Source organism: Arachis ipaensis, chromosome B1, assembly GCF_059453495.1.
Source record: "Arachis ipaensis isolate K30076 ecotype BB chromosome B1, ASM5945349v1, whole genome shotgun sequence".
Lineage (NCBI taxonomy): Eukaryota > Viridiplantae > Streptophyta > Magnoliopsida > Fabales > Fabaceae > Arachis > Arachis ipaensis.
In genome coordinates, this window is record NC_142436.1 from 132,114,714 (window position 1) to 132,140,820 (window position 26,107).

At 39.8% G+C, this 26,107-nt stretch overlaps 1 protein-coding gene and 1 non-coding gene across 2 annotated transcripts; one reads left to right on the forward strand and one right to left on the reverse strand.

Moving 5' to 3' along the window:
- Window positions 1-11,606: 11,606 nt before the first annotated feature.
- LOC148578408 (uncharacterized) lies at window positions 11,607-12,152 on the reverse strand. Its single transcript, XM_088503038.1, has one exon. The coding sequence runs from the start codon at window positions 12,150-12,152 to the stop codon at window positions 11,607-11,609; it is 546 nt and encodes a 181-aa protein (XP_088359164.1).
- A 13,046-nt stretch (window positions 12,153-25,198) lies between these two features.
- LOC148578409 (small nucleolar RNA R71) lies at window positions 25,199-25,306 on the forward strand. The gene has a single exon (XR_015904417.1). It is a non-coding gene; the product is annotated as a small nucleolar RNA R71 (small nucleolar RNA).
- The last annotated feature ends 801 nt before the right edge of the window (window positions 25,307-26,107 follow it).

The following is a 26,107-nucleotide window of genomic DNA, read 5'->3' on the forward strand; positions in this document are numbered from 1 at the left end:
TAAACCTAGGTTACTAGTTTAGTATTTAAATAACTTTTAGAGATTTATTTTGCATCTCTGGACATTTTAGATCTGAAATTTGTACCTTTTGGTAGCATGAGTCTCTAAACCCCATTGTTGGGGGTGAGGAGCTCTGCAGCATCTCGATGAATTAATGCAAGTATTTCTATTTTCCATTCAAACATGCGTGTTCCTATCTAAGATATTCATTCGCGCTTAATTATAGAGAAGGTGATGATCCGTGACACTCATCACCTTCCTCAATCCATGAACGTGTGTCTGACAACCACCTCCGTTCTACACCAGATTGAATGAGTATCTCTTAGATTCCTTAATCAGAATCTTTGTGGTATAAGCTAGATTGATGGCGGCATTCATGAGAATCCAGAAAGTCTAAACCTTGTCTGTGGTATTCCGAGTAGGATTCTGGGATGGGATGGCTGTGACGAGCTTCAAACTCGCGAGTGTTGGGCGTAGTGACAGATACAAAAGGATCAATTGATCCTATTCCAGCATGAGTGGGAACCGACAGATGATTAGCCGTGTAGTGACAGCGCACGTGGACCCTTTTCACTGAGAGGACGGATGGTAGTCATTGACAACGGTGATCCACCAACACACAGCTTGCCATGGAAGGAACTTTGCACTTTTGCATGCATGAGGGAAGAGGAATACAAGAGAAAAGCTGAAATTCAGAAGACAAAGCATCTCCAAAATCCCAACATATTCTCCATTACTGCATAATAAGTATTTATTTCATACTCTTTTATTCTTTCGTAATTCAAACTGATAATTATAATTGATATCCTGACTAAGAATAACAAAATAATCATAGCTTGCTTCAAGCCAACAATCTCCGTGGGATCGACCCTTACTCACGTAAGGTATTACTTGGACGACCCAGTGCACTTGCTGGTTAGTTGTGCGGAATTACATAGTGTGAAATAATTTTCGTGCACCAAGTTTTTAGCGCCGTTGCCGGGGATTGTTCAAGTTTGGACAACTGACGGTTTATTTTGTTGCTTAGATTAGGAAAAAAATTTTCTTTTAAAATTTTCGAAATTTGTTTTCTTTGTTCTTCCTTCATCTTCAAGTTGTTCTTATTTATTTTTCATTGTTTGATCTTTAGTTTTTCCTGTTCTATTTCTCTTCTTGTTTTTCGTGTGCCTTTTCAAAACATTAGTTTTCAAAAAAAAAATTTTATTCTTAGTTATTAAAAATACTTCTTCAAAACAAGTGTTACATTTACTGCCCAATTGGCTAGAGCGTTGGTCTATGTTCTTGGTAATTGGGTATCTTCTTTTTAAATTCCTCTTTCAAAAATAATTTTTCTATTAAATCTTGTGCCAAACTTTAAGTTTGGTGTTTTCTTGTTGATTTTTCTTTGGTTTTTGAAAATTTTATTTTGGTTTTCTAAAAATTTTAAGTTTGGTGTTCTACCTTCATGTTCTTGTTGTTCTTGTGATTCTTCAAAGTGTTCTTGAGTCTTCCTTGTGTTTTAATCTTAAAATTTTTAAGTTTGGTGTTCCTTGGTGTTTTTCCTCCAAAATTTTCGAAAACAAGGAGCATTAGATCTAAAAATTTTAAGTTGTGTGTCTTTTGTGTGTTTTTCTCTTTCATCATAAAATTCAAAAAAAAATATCTTTTCTTCATTCCACTCATAATTTTTGAAAAATTAGCATTAAATTAGTCATCAAATTTAAAAATCATATCTTTTTCAAATCATATCTTTACCAACCAAATCCTTTCAATCATATCTTTTTCAAAACTTCCTAACAATTTTTTTCTCTCTCTCTTCATTTTTCGAAAATCTTCACCCATTTTTATTCATTTTATTTTAATTTATTTTATTTTCTAAATAAATAAATAGATAAACAAAAATATTTTTTTTATTTTACATCATCTCCCTTTCTCCATCATGGATCTAAGTGGAAATGAACAGTCCAGAAGGACTCTGGGGTCATATGCTAACCCCACTACTGCTTCATATGGGAGTAGTATCAGTATACCTTCCATTGGAGTCAGTAGCTTTGAGTTGAATCCTCAGCTCATTATCATGGTGCAGCAAAGTTGCCAGTATTCCGGTCTTCCACAGGAAGAACCTATAGAGTTTCTAGCACATTTTTTACAAATTGCTGACACAGTCCATGATAAGGAAGTAGATCAGGATGTCTACAGACTATTACAGTTTCCATTCGCTGTAAAAGACCAAGCTAAGAGGTGGTTAAATAACCAACCTAAGGCTAGCATAAGGACATGGAAACAGCTGTCAAAAAAATTTCTGAATCAATATTTCCCTCCAAAAAGGATGACACAGCTAAGGCTGGACATCCAAGGCTTTAAACAAGGAGATAATGAATCTTTTTATGATGCTTGGAAGAGATACAGAGAGATGCTAAGAAAATGCCCCTCTGAAATGTTTTCAGAGTGGGTTCAGTTAGACATTTTCTATTATGGGCTTACAGAAAGAGCTCAGATTTCTCTAGATTACTCAGCTGGTGGATCTATCCACATGAGAAAGATAATTGAAGAAGCTCAAGAGCTCATTGATACAGTTTTCAGAAATCAGCATCTGTACCTAAGGAGTGAACCTTTTATGAAAGAAGAGGCTAGAACAGTGACTGCTGAACTGAGTCCTGCAGAACAAGCTACTGAATTCAATCAGCAATTGGATTTTCTAACAAAACAGTTAGCCGAATTCAAAGAGAGACTACAAAAGACAAGAATGGCTAATATAAATATGGAAGTACAATTAAAGCAAACAAAGCAGCAGCTGTCAAAACAAATAACAGAAGAGTGCCAAGCAGTTCAATTGAGAAGTGGGAAAACATTAGATACCCCACCTCAAGGTAGCAGGAAGCCAAGAAATGAGCAAACTACCCAAAATCCATCTGAGGACAGTAAGAGCCCGGAGAGGAATAATTCTAGCAATCAAACGCCAGAAATTGGGTGGAAAGCTGGCGTTGAACGCCCAAACCATGCTCAGTCCTGGCGTTCAACGCCAGAAACAAGCAAGGAATTGGCGTTGAACGCCCAAAAGAAGCACAGTTCTGGCGTTCAAACGCCAGGAACAAGTAAGGAGTTGGCGTCCAACGCCACTCCAGCTTCTGACTCTGGCAATCAAATGCCAGTGAGGGATCAGACACACACCAGTGCTGATAACAACCCCTCTAAAAAGGCTTCTCCAACCACCTCTGTAGGAAGTAAACCTGCAGGAACTAAGGTTGAGGAATATAAAGCCAAGATGCCTTATCCTCAAAAACTCCACAAAGAGGAGTAGGATAAGCAATTTGCTCGCTTTGAAGACTATCTTCGAACTCTTGAAATAAAGATTCTGTTTGCAGAGGCACTTGAGCAAATACCTTCTTATGCCAAGTTCATGAAAGAGATCTTGAGTCATAAGAAGGATTGGAGAGAAATTGAAAGAGTTCTCCTCACTGAAGAATGTAGTGCAGTCATTCTGAAAAGCTTCCCAGAAAAGCTTAAGGATCCCAGGAGCTTTCTGATACCATGCACACTAGAGGGTAATTGCACCAAGACAGCTTTATGTGATCTTGGAGCAAGCATCAATCTAATACCTGTATCCACTATCAGAAAGCTTGGTTTAACTAAAGAAGTCAAACCAACCCGGATATGTCTGCAACTTGCTGATGGCTCCATTAAATACCCATCAAGCGTGATTGAGGACATGATTGTCAGGGTTGGGCCATTCGCCTTTCCCACTGACTTTGTAGTGCTGGAAATGGAGGAGCACAAGAGTGCTACTCTCATCCTAGGAAGACCTTTCCTAGCAACTGGACGAACTCTTATTGATGTCCAAAAGGGGGAAGTCACCCTGAGAGTCAATGAGGATGAGTTTAAGTTGAATGCTGTCAATGCCATGCAGCATCCAGACACACCAAAAGACTGCATGAAAGTTGATCTTATTGACTCTTTGGTAGAGGAGATCAACATGGCTGAGAGTCTCGAATCAGAGCTGGAAGACATCTTTAAGAATGTTCAGCCTGATTTGAAGGATTCAGAAGAATTGAAAGAACTTCTGAAACTTTCTCAAGAAGAGAAAACACCTCCTAAACCTGAGCTCAAGCCATTACCACCATCCCTGAAATATGCATTTCTGGGAGAAGGTGACACTTTTCCAGTGATCATAAGCTCTGCTTTAAATCCATAGGAAGAGGAAGCACTAATTCAAGTGCTAAGGACACACAAGACAGCTCTTGGGTGGTCCATAGGTGACCTTAAGGGCATAAGCCCAGCTAGATGCATGCACAAGATCTTATTGGAGGACAATGCTAAGCCAGTGGTTCAACCACAGAGGCGGCTAAATCCAGCCATGAAGGAAGTGGTGCAGAAAGAGGTCACCAAATTACTGGAGGCTGTGATTATTTATCCTATTTTTGATAGCCCCTGGGTGAGCCCTGTCCAAGTTGTCCCTAAAAAGGGAGGCATGACAGTGGTTCATAATGAAAAAAATGAACTGGTTCCTACAAGAACAGTTACAGGGTGGCGCATGTGTATTGACTACAGAAGGCTCAATACAGCCACCAGAAAGGATCATTTTCCTTTACCATTCATAGACCAGATGCTAGAAAGACTAGCAGGTCATGATTATTACTGTTTTTTGGATGGCTATTCAGGCTACAACCAAATTACAGTAGATTTCCAGGATCAAGAGAAAACAGTATTCACATGTCCATCTGGAGTGTTTGCTTACAGAAGGATGCCATTTGGGCTGTGTAATGCGCCTGCAACCTTTCAGAGATGCATGCTCTCTATTTTCTCTGATATGGTGGAAAAATTTTTGGAAGTCTTCATGGATGACTTCTCAGTATATGGAGACTCATTCAGCTCCTGTCTTGATCACCTGACACTGGTTTTGAAAAGATGCCAAGAGACCAACCTGGTTTTAAACTGGGAAAAGTGTCACTTTATGGTGACTAAAGGGATTGTCCTTGGACATAAAATTTCAAACAAGGGAATAGAGGTGGATCAAGCTAAAATAGAAGTAATTGAAAAATCACCACCACCTGCCAATGTTAAGGCAATCAGAAGCTTTCTGGGGCATGCAGGATTCTATAGGAGGTTTATAAAGGATTTTTCAAAAATTGCAAAACCTCTAAGTAACCTGCTAGCTGCTGACACGCCATTTGTGTTTGACACAGAGTGCCTGCAGGTGTTTGAAACTCTGAAAGCTAAGCTGGTCACAGCACCAGTTATCTCTGCACCAGACTGGACATTACCATTTGAATTAATGTGTGATGCCAGTGATCATGCCATTGGTGCAGTACTGGGGTAGAGGCATGACAAGCTTCTGCATGTCATTTATTATGCTAGCCGTGTTTTAAATGATGCCCAGAAAAATTGCACAATCACAGAAAAGGAATTACTTACAGTGGTCTATGCCATTGACAAGTTTAGATCATACTTAGTAGGATCAAAAGTGATTGTGTACACTGACCATGCTGCTCTTAAATATCTACTCACAAAGCAGGATTCAAAACCCAGGCTCATAAGATGGGTGTTGCTTCTGCAAGAGTTTGATATAGAAATAAGAGACAGAAAAGGAACAGAGAACCAAGTGGCCGATCATCTGTCCCGGATAGAGCCAGTAGAAGGGACGTCCTTCCTCTCTCTTAAAATCTCTGAGACCTTTCCGGATGAGCATTTGTTTGCCATTCAGGAAACACCATGGTTTGCAGACATTGCAAACTATAAGGCTGCAAGGTTCATACCCAAGGAGTACAGCAGGCAACAAAAGAAAAAATTAATTACTGATGCAAAGTACTACTTGTGGGATGAACCCTATCTCTTTAAGAGATGTGCAGACGGAATAATCCGTAGGTGTGTGCCTAGAGAAGAAGCACAAAGGATCTTATGGCATTGCCATGGATCACAATATGGAGGCCATTTCGGAGGTGAGCGAATAGCCACCAAGGTCCTCCAATGTGGCTTCTACTAGCCTACCCTATATAGAGATTCTCGAGAGTTTATACGTAACTGTGACAGCTGCCAAAGAGCTGGTAATCTTCCTCATGGTTACGCCATGCCTCAACAAGAGATCTTGGAGATTGAGTTGTTTGATGTATGGGGAATCGACTTTATGGGACCTTTTCCACCATCATACTCAAACACTTATATTCTGGTGGTAGTCGATTATGTATCAAAATGGGTAGAGGCCATTGCCACACCCGCTAATGATACTATGACAGTGCTGAAGTTCCTCCAGAAACATATGTTCAGCAGGTTTGGTGTCCCTAGAGTACTAATCAGTGATGGGAACACTCACTTCTGCAACAAACAGCGTTACTCTGCCATGGTCCGGTATGGGATTAGCCACAAGGTGGCCACTCCATATCATCCACAGACAAATGGGCAAGCTAGAGTTTCTAATAGAGAACTAAAAAGAATCCTAGAACGGACTGTAAGTACCCGTAGAAATGATTGGGCAAGAGGCTTGGATGATGCTCTGTGGGCTTACAAAACAGCATTTAAAACTCCTATAGGGACCTCTCCATACCAGCTTGTATATGGTAAGGCCTGTCATCTGCCCATAGAACTGGAACATAAGGCCTACTGGGCAACCAGATTCCTGAACTTTGATGCCAAATTAGCCGGAGAAAAAAGATTGCTCCAGCTCAATGAGCTAGAGGAATTTAGACTCACTGCTTTCGAAAATGCCAAGCTTTATAAGGAAAAATCAAAAAGATGGCATGACAGAAAGCTGTCATCAAGAGTCTTTGAACCAGGATAAAAGGTTCTGTTGTTTAACTCTAGGCTCAGGCTATTCCCTGGGAAACTAAAATCCCGGTGGAGGGGACCATATGTGATTACAAGTGTATCACCATATGGTTATGTGGAGCTTCAAGACACTGATTCTGATAAGAAGTTCATTGTTAATGGACAGAGAATCAAACACTATCTTGAAGGCAATGTTGAGCAAGAGTGCTCAAGGCTGAAGCTAGATTAAAAGCTCAGCAAAGTTCAGCTAAAGACAATAAAAAAGCGCTTGCTGGGAGGCAACCCAGCCATTGGGAAAACTTTTTCTGTTATTTTTCCCTATTCTTGATTTTATTTGTTTATATAAAGTTCATTGTTAATAAGGTAAAGAGTCAATTGCATAAGTTCACAGGGTTACAGAAGGATTCAGCACAAAAAACAGAGAGAAAGAGCTCACTGGCCAAAAAACGCCAGTAAGAGGCACAACTGGGCGTTAAACGCCAGAAAGAAGCAACAGCTAGGCGTTGAACGCCCAGGAGAAACAGCATTTGGGCGTTAAACGCCCAAAACATGCAGCATTTGGGCGTTTAACGCCAGGATGGTGGGGAGGAGGTAAATTCGTTTTTATTTCACATTTTTTATTTTTTTAATTTTCATGTTTCAATTCCTGATTTCTTGCATAAACATGTTACAAACCCTAATTTCTAAAAACCCTAATTTCTAAAAACCCTACTTTAAAAATATCAAATGTATCTTAATCCATAAACACAAATTCTTTTTCAATCCAATCCAACTCTTTTTCAAATTTTCCAAAACAAATCTATCTCTTTTCCTTCTAAAATCTTTTCAACTTATCAATATCTTTTTCAAATCTCCACATTATCTTTTTCAAAATCCAAATTTATCTTTTTCAAATATCTTTCATATCTTTTCAATTTTAAATCACATATTTTCATATCATACTTATTTTTTATAAATAATATCTTCTATCTTATCTTTTTAAAATTTTCGAAAACCCACCCCCTCCCTTTTAAATCCACATTCGGCCTCCCTCCTCTCATCCACCATTCGACACTAGCTCTCCTTCTATCCCTCTCTTTTCTTTTCTTTTGCTTGAGGACAAGCAAACCTCTAAGTTTGGTGTGTTTATCCGTGATCACTAAATTATACCCACTAAGATCATGGCTCCTAAAGGAAAACAACCCACTCTAAGAGGCAAGAAAGAGAGTATTTCAAAACCACTTTGGAATCAAGGGAAGTTCTTAACCAAAGAACATTCAGACCATTACTACAAAATAATGGATCTAATATCAGTGATCCCAGAAGTCAAGTTCGATCTGAAAGAAGATGAATATCCGGAGATCCAAGAGCAGATTCGAAACAGGAACTGGGAAGTCCTAGCCAATCCTAAAACAAAAGTGGGAAGGAATATGGTTCAGGAGTTCTACACTAATCTGTGGCAAACAGACATGCAGAGAATATCTGGAACTGTCCTCTATGACTATCGGACTATGGTCAGAGGAAAGATTATTCACATTCACCCTGACAAAATCAGGGAGATCTTTAAGCTACCTCAGCTGAAAGATGACCCAGACTCCTTCAATAGGAGAATGATGAGAACAAACAAGGGCCTGGATAAGATTCTAGAGGATATATGCATCCTTGGAGCCAGGTGGACCACCAGCAGCAAGGGTGTCCCAAATCAACTCAAGAGAGAAGATCTCAAACCAGTCGCCAGAGGATGGATGGACTTCATTGGGCGTTCTATATTGCCCACTAGCAACCGTTCTGAAGTCACCATTAAAAGAGAAGTGATGATCCATTGCATTATGTTGGGAAAAGAAGTGGAAGTTCATCAACTGATTCCATCTGAATTTTACATACTTGCAAACAAGAACTCCAAAGATGCCAGGTTGGCTTATCCAAGCCTAATCTCTATGCTCTGCAAAGATGCTGGAGTAAGGATGGGAATAACGGAGTACATCTCAGTGGAGCAACCAATCACTAAAACCACAATGGAAAAACAACAAGTGCAGGATGACCCCATCAAGAGGAGGGCACAAGAATTTCTCCCGGAAGTCCCTCAATTTGAATATTGGGAACAGCTTGAAGCATCTGTTACCAAGTTACAAGAATCTATGGACCAAATAAAGGAAGAATAGCAAAATCAAAACAGTATGCTCTGCAAACTGCTCAGGGAACAAGAAGAGCAAGGGCGTGACTTAAAGGAACTGAAGCGTCAGAAGTTATCTCTTGAAGGACCAAACACCCCACAGACTAGAGGAACATCCACATCCCAAATTCAAGGTTGTTGAGTTCTAATCTTAGCCTTAACTTTGTGATAATTGTTCTTATTTGAGTTTTACCATAGAAGTTATAGTAGTAGTTAGTAGTTATTTTATCTCCAATCAAGCTATAATTTATTTTTCTCATCATCATTAAATATGAATAAAATAGAATATTTTTTTTAGAATAAGGAGGCAATATTTTTCGAGTTTTAATAAAAGAAATTCTAATTATTTACATGTGGTGGCAATGCTTTCTGCCTTCTGAATGAATGCCTGAACAGAGCATATGTCTTTGGAATTTGATGTTCTTGAATGTTAAATATGTTGACTCTTGAAAGAATGGTGAACATGAGACATGTTATTGATAATCTGAAAAATCATAAAAATGATTCTTGAAGCAAGAAAAAGCAGTGAATACAAAGCTTGCAAAAAAAAAGAGAGAGAAAAAAAGCAAGCAGAAAAAGCCAATAGCCCTTAAAACCAAAAGGCAAGGGTAATAAAAAGGATCCAAGGCTTTGAGCATCAATGGATATGAGGGCCTAAGGGAATCAAATCCTGGTCTAAGCGGCTAAACCAAGCTGTCCCTAACCATGTGCTTGTGGCGTGAAGGTGTCAAGTGAAAACTTGAGACTGAGCGGTTAAAGTCAAGATCCAAAGCAAAAAGAAGAGTGTGCTTAAAAACCCTGGACACCTCTAATTGGAGACTTTAGCAAAGCTGAGTCACAATCTGAAAAAGTTCACCCAATTATGTGTTTGTGGCATTTATGTATCCGGTGGTAATACTGGAAAACAAAGTGCTTAGGGCCACGGCCAAGACTCATAAAAGTAGTTGTGTTCAAGAATCAACATACTGAACTAGGAGAATCAATAACACTATCTGAATTCTAAGTTCCTATAGATGCCAATCATTCTGAGCTTCAATGGATAAAGTGAGATGCCAAAACTGTTCGGAAGCAAAAAGCTACTAGTCCCACTCATTTAATTAGAATCTGAGCTTCACTCAAAAACTCTGAGATATTATTGCTTCATGACTTATTTGTATTCTATTTTATTTGTTTAGTTGCTTGGGGACAAGCAACAGTTTAAGTTTGGTGTTGTGATGAGCGGATATTTTATACGCTTTTTGGGGTTAATTTCAGGTAGTTTTTAGGATGTTTTAGTTAAGTTTTTAGCATATTCTCATTAGTTTCTAGGAAAAATTCATATTTTTGGACTTTACTATGAGTTTGTGTATTTTTTTGTAATTTCAGGTATTTTCTAGCTGAAATTGACGGAGCTGACCAAAAATCTTATTTAGGCTGAAAAAGGACTGCTGATGTTGTTGGATTCTGACCTCTCTGCACTCGGAATGGATTTTCTGGAGCTACAGAAGTCCAATTGGCGCGCTTCTAATTGCGTTGGAAAGTAAACATCCAGGGCTTTCCAGAAATATATAATAGTCTATACTTTGCTCAAGGATAGACGACATAAACTGGCGTTCAACGCCAGTTCCATGTTGCAGTCTGGCGTCCAGCGCCAGAAATAAGTTACAAGTTGGAGTTCAACGCCAGAAACAGGTTACAACCTGGCGTTGAACGCCCAAAACAGCCCAGGCACATGAGAAGCTTAAGTCTCAGCCCCAGCAAATACCAAGTGGGCCCCAGAAGTGGATTTCTGCACTATCTATCATAGTTTACTCATTTTCTGTAAACTTAGGTTACTAGTTTAGTATTTAAACAACTTTTAGAGATTTATTTTGCATCTCTGGACATTTTAGATCTGAAATTTGTACCTTTTGGCAACATGAGTCTCTAAACCCCATTGTTGGGGGTGAGGAGCTCTACAGCGTCTCGATGAATTAATGCAAGTATTTATATTTTCTATTCAAACATGCGTGTTCCTATCTAAGATATTCATTCACGCTTAATTATGAGAAGGTGATGATCCGTGACACTCATCACCTTCCTCAATCCATGAACATGTGCCTGACAACCACCTCCGTTTTACACTAGATTGAATGAGTATCTCTTAGATTCCTTAATCAGAATCTTTGTGGTATAAGCTAGATTGATGGCGGCATTCATGAGAATCCGGAAAGTCTAAACCTTGTCTGTGGTATTCTGAGTAGGATTCTGGGATTGGATGGCTGTGACGAGCTTCAAACTCGCAAGTGTTGGGCGTAGTGACAGACGCAAAAGGATCAATGGATCCTATTCCAGCATGAGTGGGAACCGACAGATGATTAGCCGTGTAGTGATAGCGCACGTGGACCCTTTTCACTGAGAGGACGGATGGTAGCCATTGACAACGGTGATCCACCAACACACAGCTTGCCATGGAAGGAACTTTGCACTTTTGCATGCATGAGGGAAGAGGAATACAAGAGAAAAGATGAAATTCAGAAGACAAAGCATCTCCAAAACCCCAACATATTCTCCAATACTGCATAATAAGTATTTATTTCATACTCTTTTATTCTTTCGTAATTCAAACTGATAATTATAATTGATATCCTGACTAAGAATAACAAAATAACCATAGCTTGCTTCAAGCCAACAATCTCCGTGGGATCGACCCTTACTCACGTAAGGTATTACTTGGACGACCCAGTGCACTTGCTGGTTAGTTATGCGGAATTACATAGTGTGAAATAATTTTCATGCACCACTCTGTCTGCTGTGGCTGTGGAGGTGCTTGTGGCTCTACAGGCTGCTCAGGCTGAGTCACCTCCTGCTGGGTCTCCTCCTGCTCATCATCCTCCTCCTCATCCTCAGAGTGCTCCGAGGGTGTGTCAGGCTCAGAGGGGATGTCAGTATGCCCTGACGTCACAATCAGCTTCAGATGTGAATAGCATCGCTTATTGCGACGCTCAGACTGCTCAAAACGCCGTTGATTGTGGCGCTTTATTTGATCAAGGTGCTCAAAAAGGCGGTGCACAAGATGGTAGACTGGATGAGAAGCGGATGATGGTGCTGTGGAAGCAGGTGGTGCTGCAGGAGCTGAAGGTGCTACTGAGGATGTGGCTGCATCAGTAGAGGTAGTAGTAGTAGTAGGTGGTCTGAGGCCTAGAGGTCCGAACCGCTTGCCGTGCGGAATAACCTTCTTGCAGTCGGCAATCGATGGTCTCTCATCCTCTAGCTCCCAAGGCACCTCAGCGCGACAAGCCATCTGGGTGATCAAATAAGGAAATGGCAGGGTGCCTCTGACATGAACTCTAGACATGTACTTTATGATGAGCCTTGGATGGTATAGGTCATTTCCTTCCATGACGCACCAAATAAGGATGATTATGGCTGCTGGCACTTCTGACTCGTGAGTACTAGGCATAACATAATTACTTAGTATCTGTTGCCACAGCCTAGCCTCATCATTGAGATAAATAATCTTTATACCCCGTGGAGTTACCTTTGACTTTCCCATAGCCCACGAAACATCAGGATCAATGGTTATGGTACGCCGGACAGCATCCCAATCAAAACTCATGAATCTAATAGACTCTTTGGCCTTCTGAAAACCATATGTATCATCTATTTTAGGCTGGAAGTGGAGGATATCCTCTATCTCCTCCTCTGTGACTAAGATCTGCTTTCTCCTAAGCTGCACTGCATCAAGGGTCGTCCTATAATAGTTACAATAGAACTCACAGACCCATGATACGTTTACCTCTGTTAGATCTCTATCCAGAAACACCCAACGTCTCTGTTTGATCTGATCTTCAGTGCACTTCCTTAATTCGGTTGGTATTTGGTGAGCATCCTTTCCAAGTAGAGGTGCCGTGTTTCCGCAAAGATCGAAACCTTTAGTTCATAGTAAAGATTGGAAAATTTGACTGGGTTATTAGCAGGCATAAGTTGATCAGCTTTTTCTTGATCAGTAAAGTTCTTTTCACGCCAAGATTCATCTGATAGAACATCTGATAGAGCAAAGAATGACTGTCCTCTCTTCCTCTTACTGGAGCTAGCCTTAGCCTTGCCTTTTCCTTTCATATTAGACATCCTGAAAAATAGAATTCCTAGGATACAGAATATCAAATAAAGCTAAAGCATGAAGATAGGCAATATGTAAGCAAAACAAATAGAAGATAGGCAACCGAGGAGTGAAAGCCAAAGCATGAAGTGTGTCATAAAGAGATAAATCCTTGGAATGAACGAAAAGTAGGATGCAAAGAAATTAATCAGAAATCACAATCCAAGAATTGATACAATGAAATTCAGAATGCTTGTGTGTTAAGAAACAACAGGTATCACGCCTCAAAAGGAACTAAAAGAGCTAGTTTGAAAAGGGTGAAAACGAAAAGGAAAAGTGAGAAAGTCAATTTAGTTAGAAGTTAGAGAAGTAGATTAGAATTAGTGGCATGGTAATGTAGTTCTTAACTAAAAGAAGTTCAAAAGGTTTAAGAACAAGCAAGCTCACATTCAAGCATACAATGTAAGTCATTGATGATAAAACATGTAATGAAAGAAGCACAAAAAAAAAATCATCGACAATGCAGTTCAAATAGAAAGGGAACCAAAAGGAATGGAAATGCTAACCCAGCACCCCATGAAATGGCTTTGGTTTAAACCAAATAAATCACAATTCAAAAGTACTAAAGTCAAGTCATGAGTGGAAGTTGAGTAAAACAGTTTTCATAAAAATTGGACAGCATTCCGGCAGTAATGTGGGTGTTTCCGAAGTAAATAAACAGCAGCAAAGCAACAATTCAAGTCAAACTCATATGAAGTTCAATATTTGTCAATTAGCATGAAGAACAAGAAAATTCATATGACTCAGGCATCATTAAGCAAAACAAAACAGCTGGCTATTTTCCAAACTCAATCAATCAATTTGGATTTCCTATGAATTCATTAACAATTAAAAGCACCAAAACCATATATAAATTCACAGGGAATAAGCAAATGAGCCAATAAAATATCAATAAGCAATGATTCCATAACCAATTAAGCACATGCAGCATGCTTTCTTTGATCAATGAACAAAATAATGGCTGAACCATGGCACTAATTCAGCAAAAATTGCTCAAAAAGAAGATATGTAGTCAGCCTTCCTTTATTAAATTCAGCAATCAATCATTAATAAGGAATATGAATTCAAAGAATTAAGCTCCACTAAATCAACAATGAAGATCAAATCGCAACAAGAATTCAACAGCAATAGCAACTCAAATCTGAAATCCATCAAAATCCTACATCAATAATCCAATATCAAGGAACCAAATCAACTCAGATAAGAACTCAACAATTTCAGATAATACTCAGCAGCATCAATAAACCAATTTAGCACAAAAGTAAATCAATGAAACATTAACATAGCATTAATAACAATTTAAACCTAATTAACAACATCAAGCAAATTAATTTAGCACAGGGTCAAATCATCGGCACAAACAAAGAAGAATTAACCATTCCCAGATAGTAAGAACAGAGCAATTATCAGACCTAAATCCACTAACCACATCCTAACTACCTAACCACCTAAAATCCACTAAGAACATACATCTCTAACTATCCTAATTCTGACAAAATTTAAACTAATCTAACTAACTTAATTGAACAGAAGAAGAATTAAAATGCAAAGATGGAAGCAGGGGAACCTGGAGCAAGCAGAAACAGAACTGGAAGAGGAAGTAAATTACACGGCCAACCCAGAAGTGGCGTTGAGAAGGTGGTTGCAAAGCAGCAAAACGCAGAGCAGGGAAGCGCAGCTTCTGCTCTGGTTGCAGTGACGGGAGAGAGGAGGGAGAAAAGAGGATAGAGAGAAGAAGGAGAAGAAGAAAGGAGGGAGAGGGAGGGGTGGTTGGTGGCGATTCGGGGTCGCCGGACTTGAGTAGTGATGGGACATTGATGGTGGTGAGTGTGAAAGCTTCAATGGAGGGAAGAGGGGGAGAGAAAGGAGATGTTGGAGGGAAGAGAAGAAGAGAGGGCACGCGAAGGGGTAGGGTTCTCGTGTCTGGGGTTAATGATTTCAAATCCACGCGAACGCGTGGATCACGCTTGAGTGTGGATGAGACAAAAATGCATCGACGCGTACGCGTCAGGGAGATAAATCAAGAGGACGCATACACGTGATGCATGCATACGTGTCGGCCGAAATTGTGCGAAACGCACAATTTCAGCGTCGTTTTCGTGCAACTCTCTGTTCAGATTGAAGGGGGAAAAATTTACGTGCGACGCGTGCCGTTGCACACACCCACGCGTGGTGTGCTAGAAATGAAATTGATGCGTCCGCGTTAGGGACGCGTACGCGTGGCTCGAATTGTGCCTCTAGCACACCAGCCGCACAATTCTATCACAACTCTCTGTTAGTTGGATGGGAGAACCAAATTGGTAGCGACGTCCACGCGTATCCTACGCGCACACGTGGGTTGGCCCCTTTTTTTATGCAGAATGCAGGTAATTATGCAGAAATTATGAATGAACACTAATAAATAAAATAAAATAAAATAAAACTAATAATAAAAATGAAAGATCGTACCATGGTGGGTTGTCTCCCACCTAGCAATTTTAGTTATTGTCCTTAAGTTGGACATTTGGTGAGCTCCTTATCATGGTGGCTTGTGCTTGAACTCATCTTGAAAATTCCACCAACGCTTGGACTTCCAATACTCTGTCTATTCCAAGTAAATTTTCCAAGCTTTGATGGAGTTCTTCACAAGCTTTGAGCTCCCAAAATTGATCCTCTTGTATGCTCGGATCCCAAATCTTGTATCTACACCCGTTTGTAAGTTGATCATCGTCGTTCCAACCGGGTGACAGACAGTCTGAATTCTCTATGCAATACCAAACTCTTCTCTTAGATCCAACCAAATATTCACTAGTCCCACCCTTGCATCTAGCTCTTGAAGTATCAACCTTAATGAGCCTTGATTTGCAACTCCAACCAGTAAACATCCTTCTCTTACGCTTAATTCCACAAAGTCTCCTAAGTTGACTATCCGTTTCAAGAATACCATATTCAAGTGGGACGGTAAAGCAAATAGAGATAAGTCTTACCCACTCGAATGAAGGAGTAGATGGCAACCTAGGTAGAGGAGTCTCCAACGTTCTTGACAAAGCGTACTCAACTCCCGTCCACCCTTTCCGAAGGACTTCCGCTTCCACATCATTCTCAGACTCAATCAGAGAAGGGTCTTCATATTCAAGGAGTTCATTTGCGGATGTAGATTCATCACTAGGAGGACTTAACTCATGATCCTCATCACCAAGGGAACTTGCTTCTTGATCTATCCCATCCAAGTCTTCATAGGGAATATACCATGGAGGTTGTGCACTAGCCTTCGTGACATTAATTTCAATCTTCTTGGAGGAATACTCTACAACTCTAGATTCCCATGGAGGTTTAGCATCTCCTAAGTCTTCAATCACTTCTTCATCTTCAACTATTACGGGTTCCTCCACTTGTTCCAATACAAAATCACGTTCTTCATTGTCCACCGAAGTTTCTAGTTTCTCTTTCATGCTACGCTCTTCTATTAATTCTCCACATGTAGCTATGGGAGTTTCTTGAGTGTCCAAATGTTGGGAAGCTAATCGATTTACTACCTCGGTCAAGAAAGCCGTGAATTCTAGTACTTTCCTTTTCATCTCTCTTTGCCCTTGAAGAAGAACACCAAGAGTGTCATGTATTGAAGATTGAGGTGGATATGAGGGCTCATTACGTGAGATGAAAGGTTCATGATAAGCGGGTGGTTCATCATAATAAGGGGGTGGTAGTTCAACACTCTTCATCTTTTCCACTTGTTGCACAACACACTTCAATTCCTTGTCCTCAAGTTGAGACTTTTTAGTCACGAGCACTTCGGGTACTGTTCGGCTTACCACTCAGTCCAATTGATGAAGGGTTACATGAAATTGATCCAGTGTTTCATTGAGACGATCCCTTGACTCTGGTTTCGCTTGGATAATATAATTAGGATCATATGGCTCTTGGATTGATGGATATGGATATGGTGTATATGGAGGTGGTGGTTCTTAGGAGTAATTGAGTTGGAATTGGGATGGTTCCATATATGGTTCATATGGCTCATAGGGTGGTTGGTATGGTGGATAAGGGTTAGGATCATATGAGGGTGTTTGGTAGTAGGTGGCTTGTGAGTATGGTGGTTCAAAGCTATGTTGAGGCGGGAGTTCATAGGCATATGGTGGTGGTTGTTGACAAGTACAATAAGGACTACCACATCCATTAGATTGATATGCATTAGGATTGGAGTTATACCTATGTGAGACTGGACGAGGTTGTTGCCAAGAAGGTTGGGAATATGCTCGAGGCTCTTCCCACCTTTGATTGTTCCATCCTTGATGCATATTATCATTATAGCTTTCATTCCCTACAACATAATTTGAACCAGACTCGTAGTCAAAGGGATGAGAATTCATGGTAACAAAAGAAAATAAAAACAAAAAACTAATAAAAAGTGATGAAAACAAATTCCTAAAACTAGAAACAACTAACAAAGAAACGAAAAAGCAAAATTATTCACAATATTCACAATAACCAATAATAAGGCACATGTTTACAATTTCCCGGCAATGGCACCATTTTGATGAACGAATTTTTGACGGTCTAGAATTTCACAAATGAAACCTCGTTGCAAGTATAGTTTCTAAACCAACAAAGAATCCTTTCATACAAAAATTTGGTTGTCACAAGTAACAAACCCAATAAAAATAAACCAAAGTATTTAAACTGTGGGTCGTCTCTCAAGGAATTGCAGGGAAGTGTAGTTATTATTGGTTATGGAAAAGTATCTTTTTTGGTTTTTGAAATAAGGAACAGGAAAGTAAATTGCAAGAATTAAACTAATAACTAATAAAGCTCCTGACAAGGCATGAGAATTAGAAGTTTTATCCTAGCTATCCTTATCAATTGTGATGAGAATTGTCCATTGCTACCACTTAGTTAACCTTTAACTATAAAGAAAAGTCAAGTGGATAAATCAATTTGATTCCTCAAGTCCTAGTCAACTCCTAAGGAAAGACTAGCTTTAGAGGGATCCAAATCAACTAACAAATTTCAATTATCAATCAACAAAGGAGTTTGATAACTCAAGAGTCTCCAATTACTCAATAAAGCCAAAAGGAGAGAAATCTATACTAAAATCCAACCAAGCATTTTGTCAAACACTTGGAAGGCACAACATAAAAGCATAGAAAAGCAATAAGAGATAATAAAATCCAAACAACCAATTGAAAGCACCAATAACATAAATTGAAGAAAGCAATCATAAATATGAAATACCTCAAATTGAATTAAATAAGAAATTCAATCTAACATGGAGTTCATAAACTAAAGTGGATAAATAAACAAATCAACAAGAGAAATAAGTAAACTAAAGGACTAGAACAAATAAGAGTAGAAGAAAACTAAATTAAAGCAAAGTAGAAATCTGAGATTAAGAAAAGCTAAACCTAAAATCCAAAAACCTAGAGAGAGGAGAGAACCTCTCTCTCTCTAGAAAACTACATCTAAAACCTAAAACTATGTAAATGAATGTTGTGTGAACGAATGATTCCTCCACTCTGCAGCCTCTATTCTGCATTCTCGGGCTTGGAACTGGGCCCAAAAGTAGCCCAGAAATCGCCCCCAGCGCTTTCTGTAATTTCTACACGTGGCGCATGTCACGCGTACGCGTCAGTCACACGTACGCGTTGTTGGTCTTCTTCGTGTGTCACGCTGGTGCGCAGAAATCGTGACGGTTCATTCCTTGATAACGGCGCTAAAAACTTAATACGCACGTTCATAATCTTAGTTCTTTGTCACAACTTCGCACAACTAACCAGCAAGTGCACTGGGTTGTCCAAGTAATAAACCTTACGTGAGTAACGGTCGATCCCACGGAGATTGTCGGCTTAAAGCAAGCTATGGTCATCTTGCAAATCTCAGTTAGGCAGATTCATATGGTTATGGATATTTGATAATTAAAATATAATTAATATATAAATAAAACGTAAATTAAAGATAGAGATACTTATGTAATTCATTGGTGAGAGTTTCAGATAAGCGTATGAAGATGCTTGTTCCTCCTGAACCTCTGCTTTCCTATTGTCTTAACCCAATCATTCATACTCCTTTCTATGGCAAGCTGTATGTTAGGCGTCACCGTTGTCAATGGCTACATCCTGTCCTCTCAGTGAAAATGGTCCAATGCGGTGTCACTGTATAGCTAATCATCTGTCGGTTCTCGATCATACTGGAATAGGATCCATTGATCCTTTTGCGTCTGTCACTACGCCCAGCACTCGCGAGTTTGAAGCTCGTCACAGCCATCCCTTCCCAGATCCTACTCGGAATACCACAGACAAGGTTTAGACTTTTCGGATCTCAAGAATGGCCGTCCATGGATTCTAACTTATACCATGAAGACTCTGATTAAGGAATCCCAGAGATATTCATTCAATCTAAGGTAGAACGGAAGTGGTTGTCAGGCACGCATTCATAGGTTGGGAATGATGATGACTGTCACGATCATCACATTCATATTAAAGTGCAAATGAATATCTAAGAATCGGAATAAGCTTGAATTGAATAGAAAAACAATAGTACTTTGTATTAATTCATGAGGAACAGCAGAGCTCCACACCTTAATCTATGGTGTGTAGAAACTCTACCGTTGAAAATACATAAGAACAAGGTCCAGGCATGGCCAAGTGGCCAGCTCCCATAAAGGTCTAAGATAGCATAAAACTGATCAAAGATGTCTAATACAATAGTAAAAGGTCCTATTTATATCAGGCTAGTTACTAGGGTTTACAGAAATGAGTAAATGATGCAGAAATCCACTTCTGGGGCCCACTTGGTCTGTGCTTGGGCTGAGCATTGAGCTTTACACATGTAGAGGCTTCTCTTGGAGTTGAACGCCAGTTTATAACCTGTTTCTGGCGTTTAACTCCACTTTGCAACCTGTTTCTAGCGTTTAACTCCAAAATGCAACATGGAACTGGCGTTGAACGCCAGTTTGTGTCATCTAAACTCGGGCAAAGTATAGACTATTATATATTGCTGGAAATCCCTGGATGTCTACTTTACAACTCAATTGAGAGCGCGCTATTTGGAGTTCTGTAGCTCCAGAAAATCCACTTTGAGTGTAAGGAGGTCAGAATCCAACAGCATCTGCAGTCCTTCTTCAGCCTCTGAATTTGATTTTTGCTCAAGTCCCTCAATTTCAACCAGAAAATACCTGAAATCACAGAAAAACACACAAAATCGTAGTAAAGTCCAGAAATGTGATTTTTTATTAAAAACTAATAAAAATATACTAAAAACTAACTAGATCATACCAAAAACTATGTAAAAATAATGCCAAAAAGCGTATAAATTATCCGCTCATCACAACACCAAACTTAAATTGTTGCTTGTCCCCAAGCAACTGAAAATAAAATAGGATAAAAAGAAGATAATATACTATGAATTCCAAAATATCAATGAAACTTAGCTCCAATCAGATGAGCGGGACTAGTAGCTTTTTGCCTCTTGAATAGTTTTGGCATCTCACTTTATCCATTGAAGTTCAGAATGATTGGCATCTATAGGAACTTAGAATTCAGATAGTGTTATTGATTCTCCTATTTCAGTATGTTGATTCTTGAACACAACTACTTTATGAGTCTTGGCCGTGGCCCTAAGCACTTTGTTTTCCAGTATTACCACCGGCTACATAAATGCCACAGACACATAACTGGGTGAACCTTTTCAGATTGTGACTCAGCTTTGCTAGAGTCCCCAATTAGAGGTGTCCAGTGTTCTTAAGCACACTCTTCTTTTTTTTGCTTTGGACCTCGACTTTAACCGCTCAGTCTCAAGTTTTCACTTGACACCTTCACGCCACAAGCACATGGTTAGGGACAGCTTGGTTTAGCCGCTTAAGCCAGGTTTTTATTCCTTTAGGCCCTCCTATCCATTGATGCTCAAAGCTTTGGATCCTTTTTACCCTTGCCTTTTGGTTTTAAGGGCTATTGGCTTTTTCTGCTTGCTTTTTCTTTTTCTTTTTCTCTTTTTTTTTTTTTGCCATTTTCTTTTTTCTCTTTTTTTTTCTGCAAGCTTTTGTATTTACTGCTTTTTCTTGCTTCAAGAATCATTTTTATGATTTTTCAGATTATCAAATAACATGTCTCATTTTTCATCATTCTTTCAAGAGCCAACATATTTAACATTCATAAACAATAATTTTAAAAGACATATGCACTGTTCAAGCATTCATTTAGAAAAATAAAAAGTATTGTCACCACATCAAAATAACTAAACTAGTTTCAAGGATGAATTCGAAACCATGTACTTCTTGTTCTTTTGTAATTAAAGCATTTTTCATTTAAGAAAGGTGATGGATTCATAGGACATTCATAGTTTTAAGACATAGACACTTAAACACTAGTGATCATGTAATAAGACACAAACATAAATAAACATAAAGCATAATAAATGAAAAACAGTAAAATAAATAGACAAGGAGATTAAGGAATGAGTCCACCTTAGTGAGGGTGGCGTCTTCCTCTTCTTGAAGAACTAATGGTGCTTTTGAGCTCCTCTATGTCTCTTCCTTGCCTTTGTTGCTCCTCCCTCATAGCTCTTTGATCTTCTCTAATCTCATGAAGGATGATGGAGTGCTCTTGATGCTCCACCCTTAGTTGTCCCATGTTGGAACTTAATTCTCCTAGGGAGGTGTTGATTTGCTCCCAATAGTTTTATGGAGGAAGGTGCATCCCTTGAGGCATCTCAGGGATTTCATGGTGGGGAATTTCCTCATGCTCTTGTTGAGGTCCATGATCTCTTATTTTCTCCATCCTTTTCTTAGTGATGGGCTTGTCCTCTTCAATGAGGATGTCTCTCTCTATGTCAATTCCAGCCGAATTGCAGAGGTGGCATATGAGGTGGGGAAAGGCTAACCTTGCCCAAGTGGAGGACTTGTCAGCCACCTTGTAAAGTTCTTGAGGTATAATCTCATGAACTTCCACCTCCTCTCCAATCATGATACTATGGATCATGATGGCCCAGTCTATAGTAACTTCAGACTGGTTACTAGTAGGAATGATTGAGTGTTGAATGAACTCTAGCCATCCCCTAGCCACTGGTTTGAGTTCATGCCTTCTTAATTGAACCAGCTTGCCTCTTGAGTCAATTTTCCATTGAGCTCCTTCCTCACATATGTCTATGAGGACTTGGTCCAACCTTTGATCAAAGTTGACCCTTCTTGTGTAGGGACGTGCGTTCTCTTCCATCATTGGCATGTTGAACGCTAGCCTTACATTTTCCAGACTGAAGTCTAAGTATTTTCCCCGAACCATGGTGAGCCAATGCTTTGGATTCGGGTTCACACTTTGATCATAGTTCCTAGTGATCCATGCGTTTGCATAGAACTCTTGGACCATTAAGATCCCGACTTGTTGAATGGGGTTGGTGAGAACTTCCCAACCTCTTCTTCGGATCTCATGTCGGATCTCCGGATACTCATTCTTTTTGAGCTTGAAAGGAACCTCAGGGATCACTTTCTTCTTAGCCACAACTTCATAGAAGTGGTCTTGATGGACCTTTGAGATGAATCTCTCCATCTCCCATGACTCAGAGGTGGAAGCAATTGCCTTTCATTTCCTCTTTCTAGAGGTTTCTCTGGCCTTAGGTGCCATAAATGGTTATGAAAAAACAAAAAGTTATGCTTTTACCACACCAAACTTAAAATGTTTGCTCGTCCTCGAGCAAAAGAAGAAGGAAAGAAGGAGAAGAAGAAAAAGAATGGAGGAGATAGAGGGAGAAGGTGTATTCGGCCAAGGGTAAGAAGAGAGGGTTGTGTTGTGTGAAAATGAAGAAGGAAAGAGGGGTTTATATAAGGGTGGGATGGGATTTAGGGTTCGGCCATTAGGGTTGGGTTTGGGAGGGAAAAGAGTTTGAATTTTGGAGGTAGGTGGGGTTTATGGGGAAGAGAGGATGGATGTAAGTGGTGAAGAGGTGATGGGAAAGAGTGATTGAGGTGATTGGTGAAGGGTATTTGGGGAAGAGAGTTATGAAAAGGTGTGAAGAGGAGAAAAAAAGATGTGGGGATCCTGTGGGGTCCACAGATCCTGAGGGATCCTGTGGGGTCCACAGATCTTGAGAGATCCTGTGGGGTCCACAGATCAAGTGGGGTCAAGGACTTAACATCCCTACTCCAATTAGGCGTGTAAAACGCCTTTGCTGTGCAATCCTGGCGTTTAACGCCAGATTGCTGCTTGTTTCTGGCGTTAAACGCCCAAATGTAGCCTATTTCTGGCGTTTAACGCCAGGTAGATGCTTGTTTCTGGCGTTAAACGCCAGCTTGGTGGTTGTTTCTGGCATTAAACGCCAGACAGATGCTTGTTTCTGGCGTTTAAATGCCAGACTGCTCTCCTCCAGGATGTGCTGTTTTTAATGCTATTTTTTATTCTGTTTTTTATTTTTCAGTAGTTTTTGTGACTCCACATGATCATCAACCTAATAAAACACGAAATAACACAAGGAAAATAAAATAGATTTAATTAAATAACATTGGGTTGCCTCCCAATAAGCGCTTCTTTAACATTAATAGCTTGACAATGAGCTCTCATGGAGCCTCACAGATGTTCAGAGCATTGTTGGGACCTCCCAACACCAAACTTAGAGTTTGACTGTGGGGGTTCAACACCAAACTTAGATTTTGACTGTGGGGGCTTTGGTTGACTCTACAGTGAGAGAAGCTTTTCATGCTTCCTTTCCATGGTTACAGAAGGAGATCCTTGAGTTTTAAACACAAGGTTGTCCTCATTCAGTAGAAGGACTAGTTCTCCTCTGTCCACATCAATCACAGCTCTTGCTGTGGCTAGGAAGGGTCTTCCAAGGATGATGGATTCATCCTCTTCCTTCCCAGTGTCTAGGATTATGAAATCAGCAGGGATGTAAAGGCCTTCAACCTTTACTAACACTTCCTCTACTTGTCCATAAGCCTGTTTTCTTGAGTTGTCTGCCATCGCTAATGAGATTCTGGCAGCTTGCACCTCAAAGATCCCAAGTTTCTCCATTACAGAGAGTGGCATTAAGTTTATTCCTGACCCCAGGTCACACAGAGCCTTCTCAAAGGTCATGGTGCCTATGGTACAGGGTATTAAGAATTTGCCAGGATCCTGTTTCTTTTGAGGTAATTTCTGCCTATCCAATGCATTCAGTTCATTGGTGAGCAAGGGAGGTTCATCTTTCCAAGTCTCATTACCAAATAATTTGGCATTCAGCTTCATGATTGCACCAAGGTACTTAGCAACTTGCTCTTCAGTAATTTCTTCATCCTCTTCAGAGGACGAATACTCATCAGAGCTCATGAAGGGCAAAAGGAGGTTCAATGGAATCTCTATGGTCTCTAATTGAGCCTCAGATTCCTTTGGTTCCTCGAAGGAAAACTCCTTATTGGTCATTGGACGTCCCAGGAGGTCTTCCTCACTAGGATTCACGTCCTCCTCCTCCCTTGTGGGTTTGGCCATGATGGTTAAATCAATGGCCTTGCACTCTCTCTTTGGATTTTCTTCTGTATTGCTTGGGAGAGTACTAGGAGGAGTTTCAGTGACTCTTTTACTCAGCTGGCCCACTTGTGCCTCCAAATTTCTAATGGAGGACCTTGTTTTATTCATGAAACTTACAGTGGCCTTAGATAGATCAGAGACTATATTTGCTAAGCTAGATGGATTCTGCTCAGAATTCTCTGTCTGTTGCTGAGTGGATGATGGAAAAGGCTTGCTATTGCTAAACCTGTTTCTTCCACCATTATTAAAGCCTTGTTGAGGCTTTTGTTGATCCTTCCATGAGAAATTTGGATGATTTCTCCATGAGGGATTATAGGTGTTTCCATAGGGTTCACCCATGTAATTCACCTCTGCTATTGCAGGGTTCTCAGGATCATAAGCTTCTTCTTCAGAAGATGCCTCTTTAGTACTGTTGGATGATTCCTTCAATCCATTCAGACTCTGAGAGATCATATTGACTTGCTGAGTCAATATTTTATTCTGAGCCAATATGGCATTCAGAGTATCAATTTCAAGAACTCCCTTCCTCTGAGGCGTCCCATTACTCACAGGATTCCTTTCAAAAGTGTACATGAACTGGTTATTTGCAACCATGTCAATGAGCTCTTGAGCTTCTGCAGGAATTTTCTTTAGGTGAATGGATCCACCTGTAGAATAGTCCAATGACATCTTTGATAATTCAGACAGACCATCATAGAATATATCCAGGATGGTCCATTCTGAAAGCATGTCAGAAGGACACTTTTTGGTCAGTTCCTTGTATCTCTCCCAAGCTTCATAGAGGGATTCACCTTCCTTCTGTCTGAAGGTTTGAACATCCACTCTAAGCTTGCTAAGCTTTTGAGGAGAAAAGAACTTGGCTAAGAAAGCCGTGACCAGCTTATCCCAAGAGTTCAAGCTGTCTTTAGGTTGAGAGTCCAACCATATTCTAGCTCTGTCTCTTACAGCAAATGGGAAAAGCATAAGCCTGTAGACCTCGGGATCAACCCCATTGGTCTTAACAGTTTCACAGATCTGCAAGAATTCAGTTAAGAACTGAAAGAGATCTTCGGATGGAAGTCCATAAAACTTGCAATTCTGTTGCATCAGAGAAACTAATTGAGGTTTCAGCTCAAAATTGTTTGCTCCAATGGCAGGGATTGAGATGCTTCTTCCATGTAAATTGGAATTAGGTGCAGTAAAGTCACCAAGTATCTTCCTTGCATTGTTATTATTTTCGGCCATATCTCCTTTTTCGAAAATTTCTGTCAGAATTTCTCCAGAGAGTTGTGCTTTAGCTTCCCTTAGCTTCCTCTTCAGAGTCCTTTCAGGTTCAGGGTCAGCTTCAACAAGAATGTTCTTATCCTTATTCCTGCTCATATGAAAAAGAAGAAAACAGAAAAGAAGAATCCTCTATGTCACAGCATAGAGATTCCTTATGTAAGTATAAAAAGAGAATAATGGAGGAAAGAAAAAATAAGAATCCAAACACAAGGGAGAGGAATGAGTTCGAATTCTTGGGTGAAAGAGGGGTGTTAGTAGATGAATAAATAATTAGAAAGAGATGAGGAGAAGAGAAATTTGAAATTTAAATAAATTAAAATAAAAGTATTTTTGTTTTTAAATTGAATTTAAAATAAAAAATAAAAATTA

What these genes read in the sequence shown, in the direction of transcription:
- LOC148578408 (XM_088503038.1), bottom strand. Translation starts at nt 12,152, where the DNA reads ATGGCTTGTCGCGCTGAGGTGCCTTGGGAGCTAGAGGATGAGAGACCA.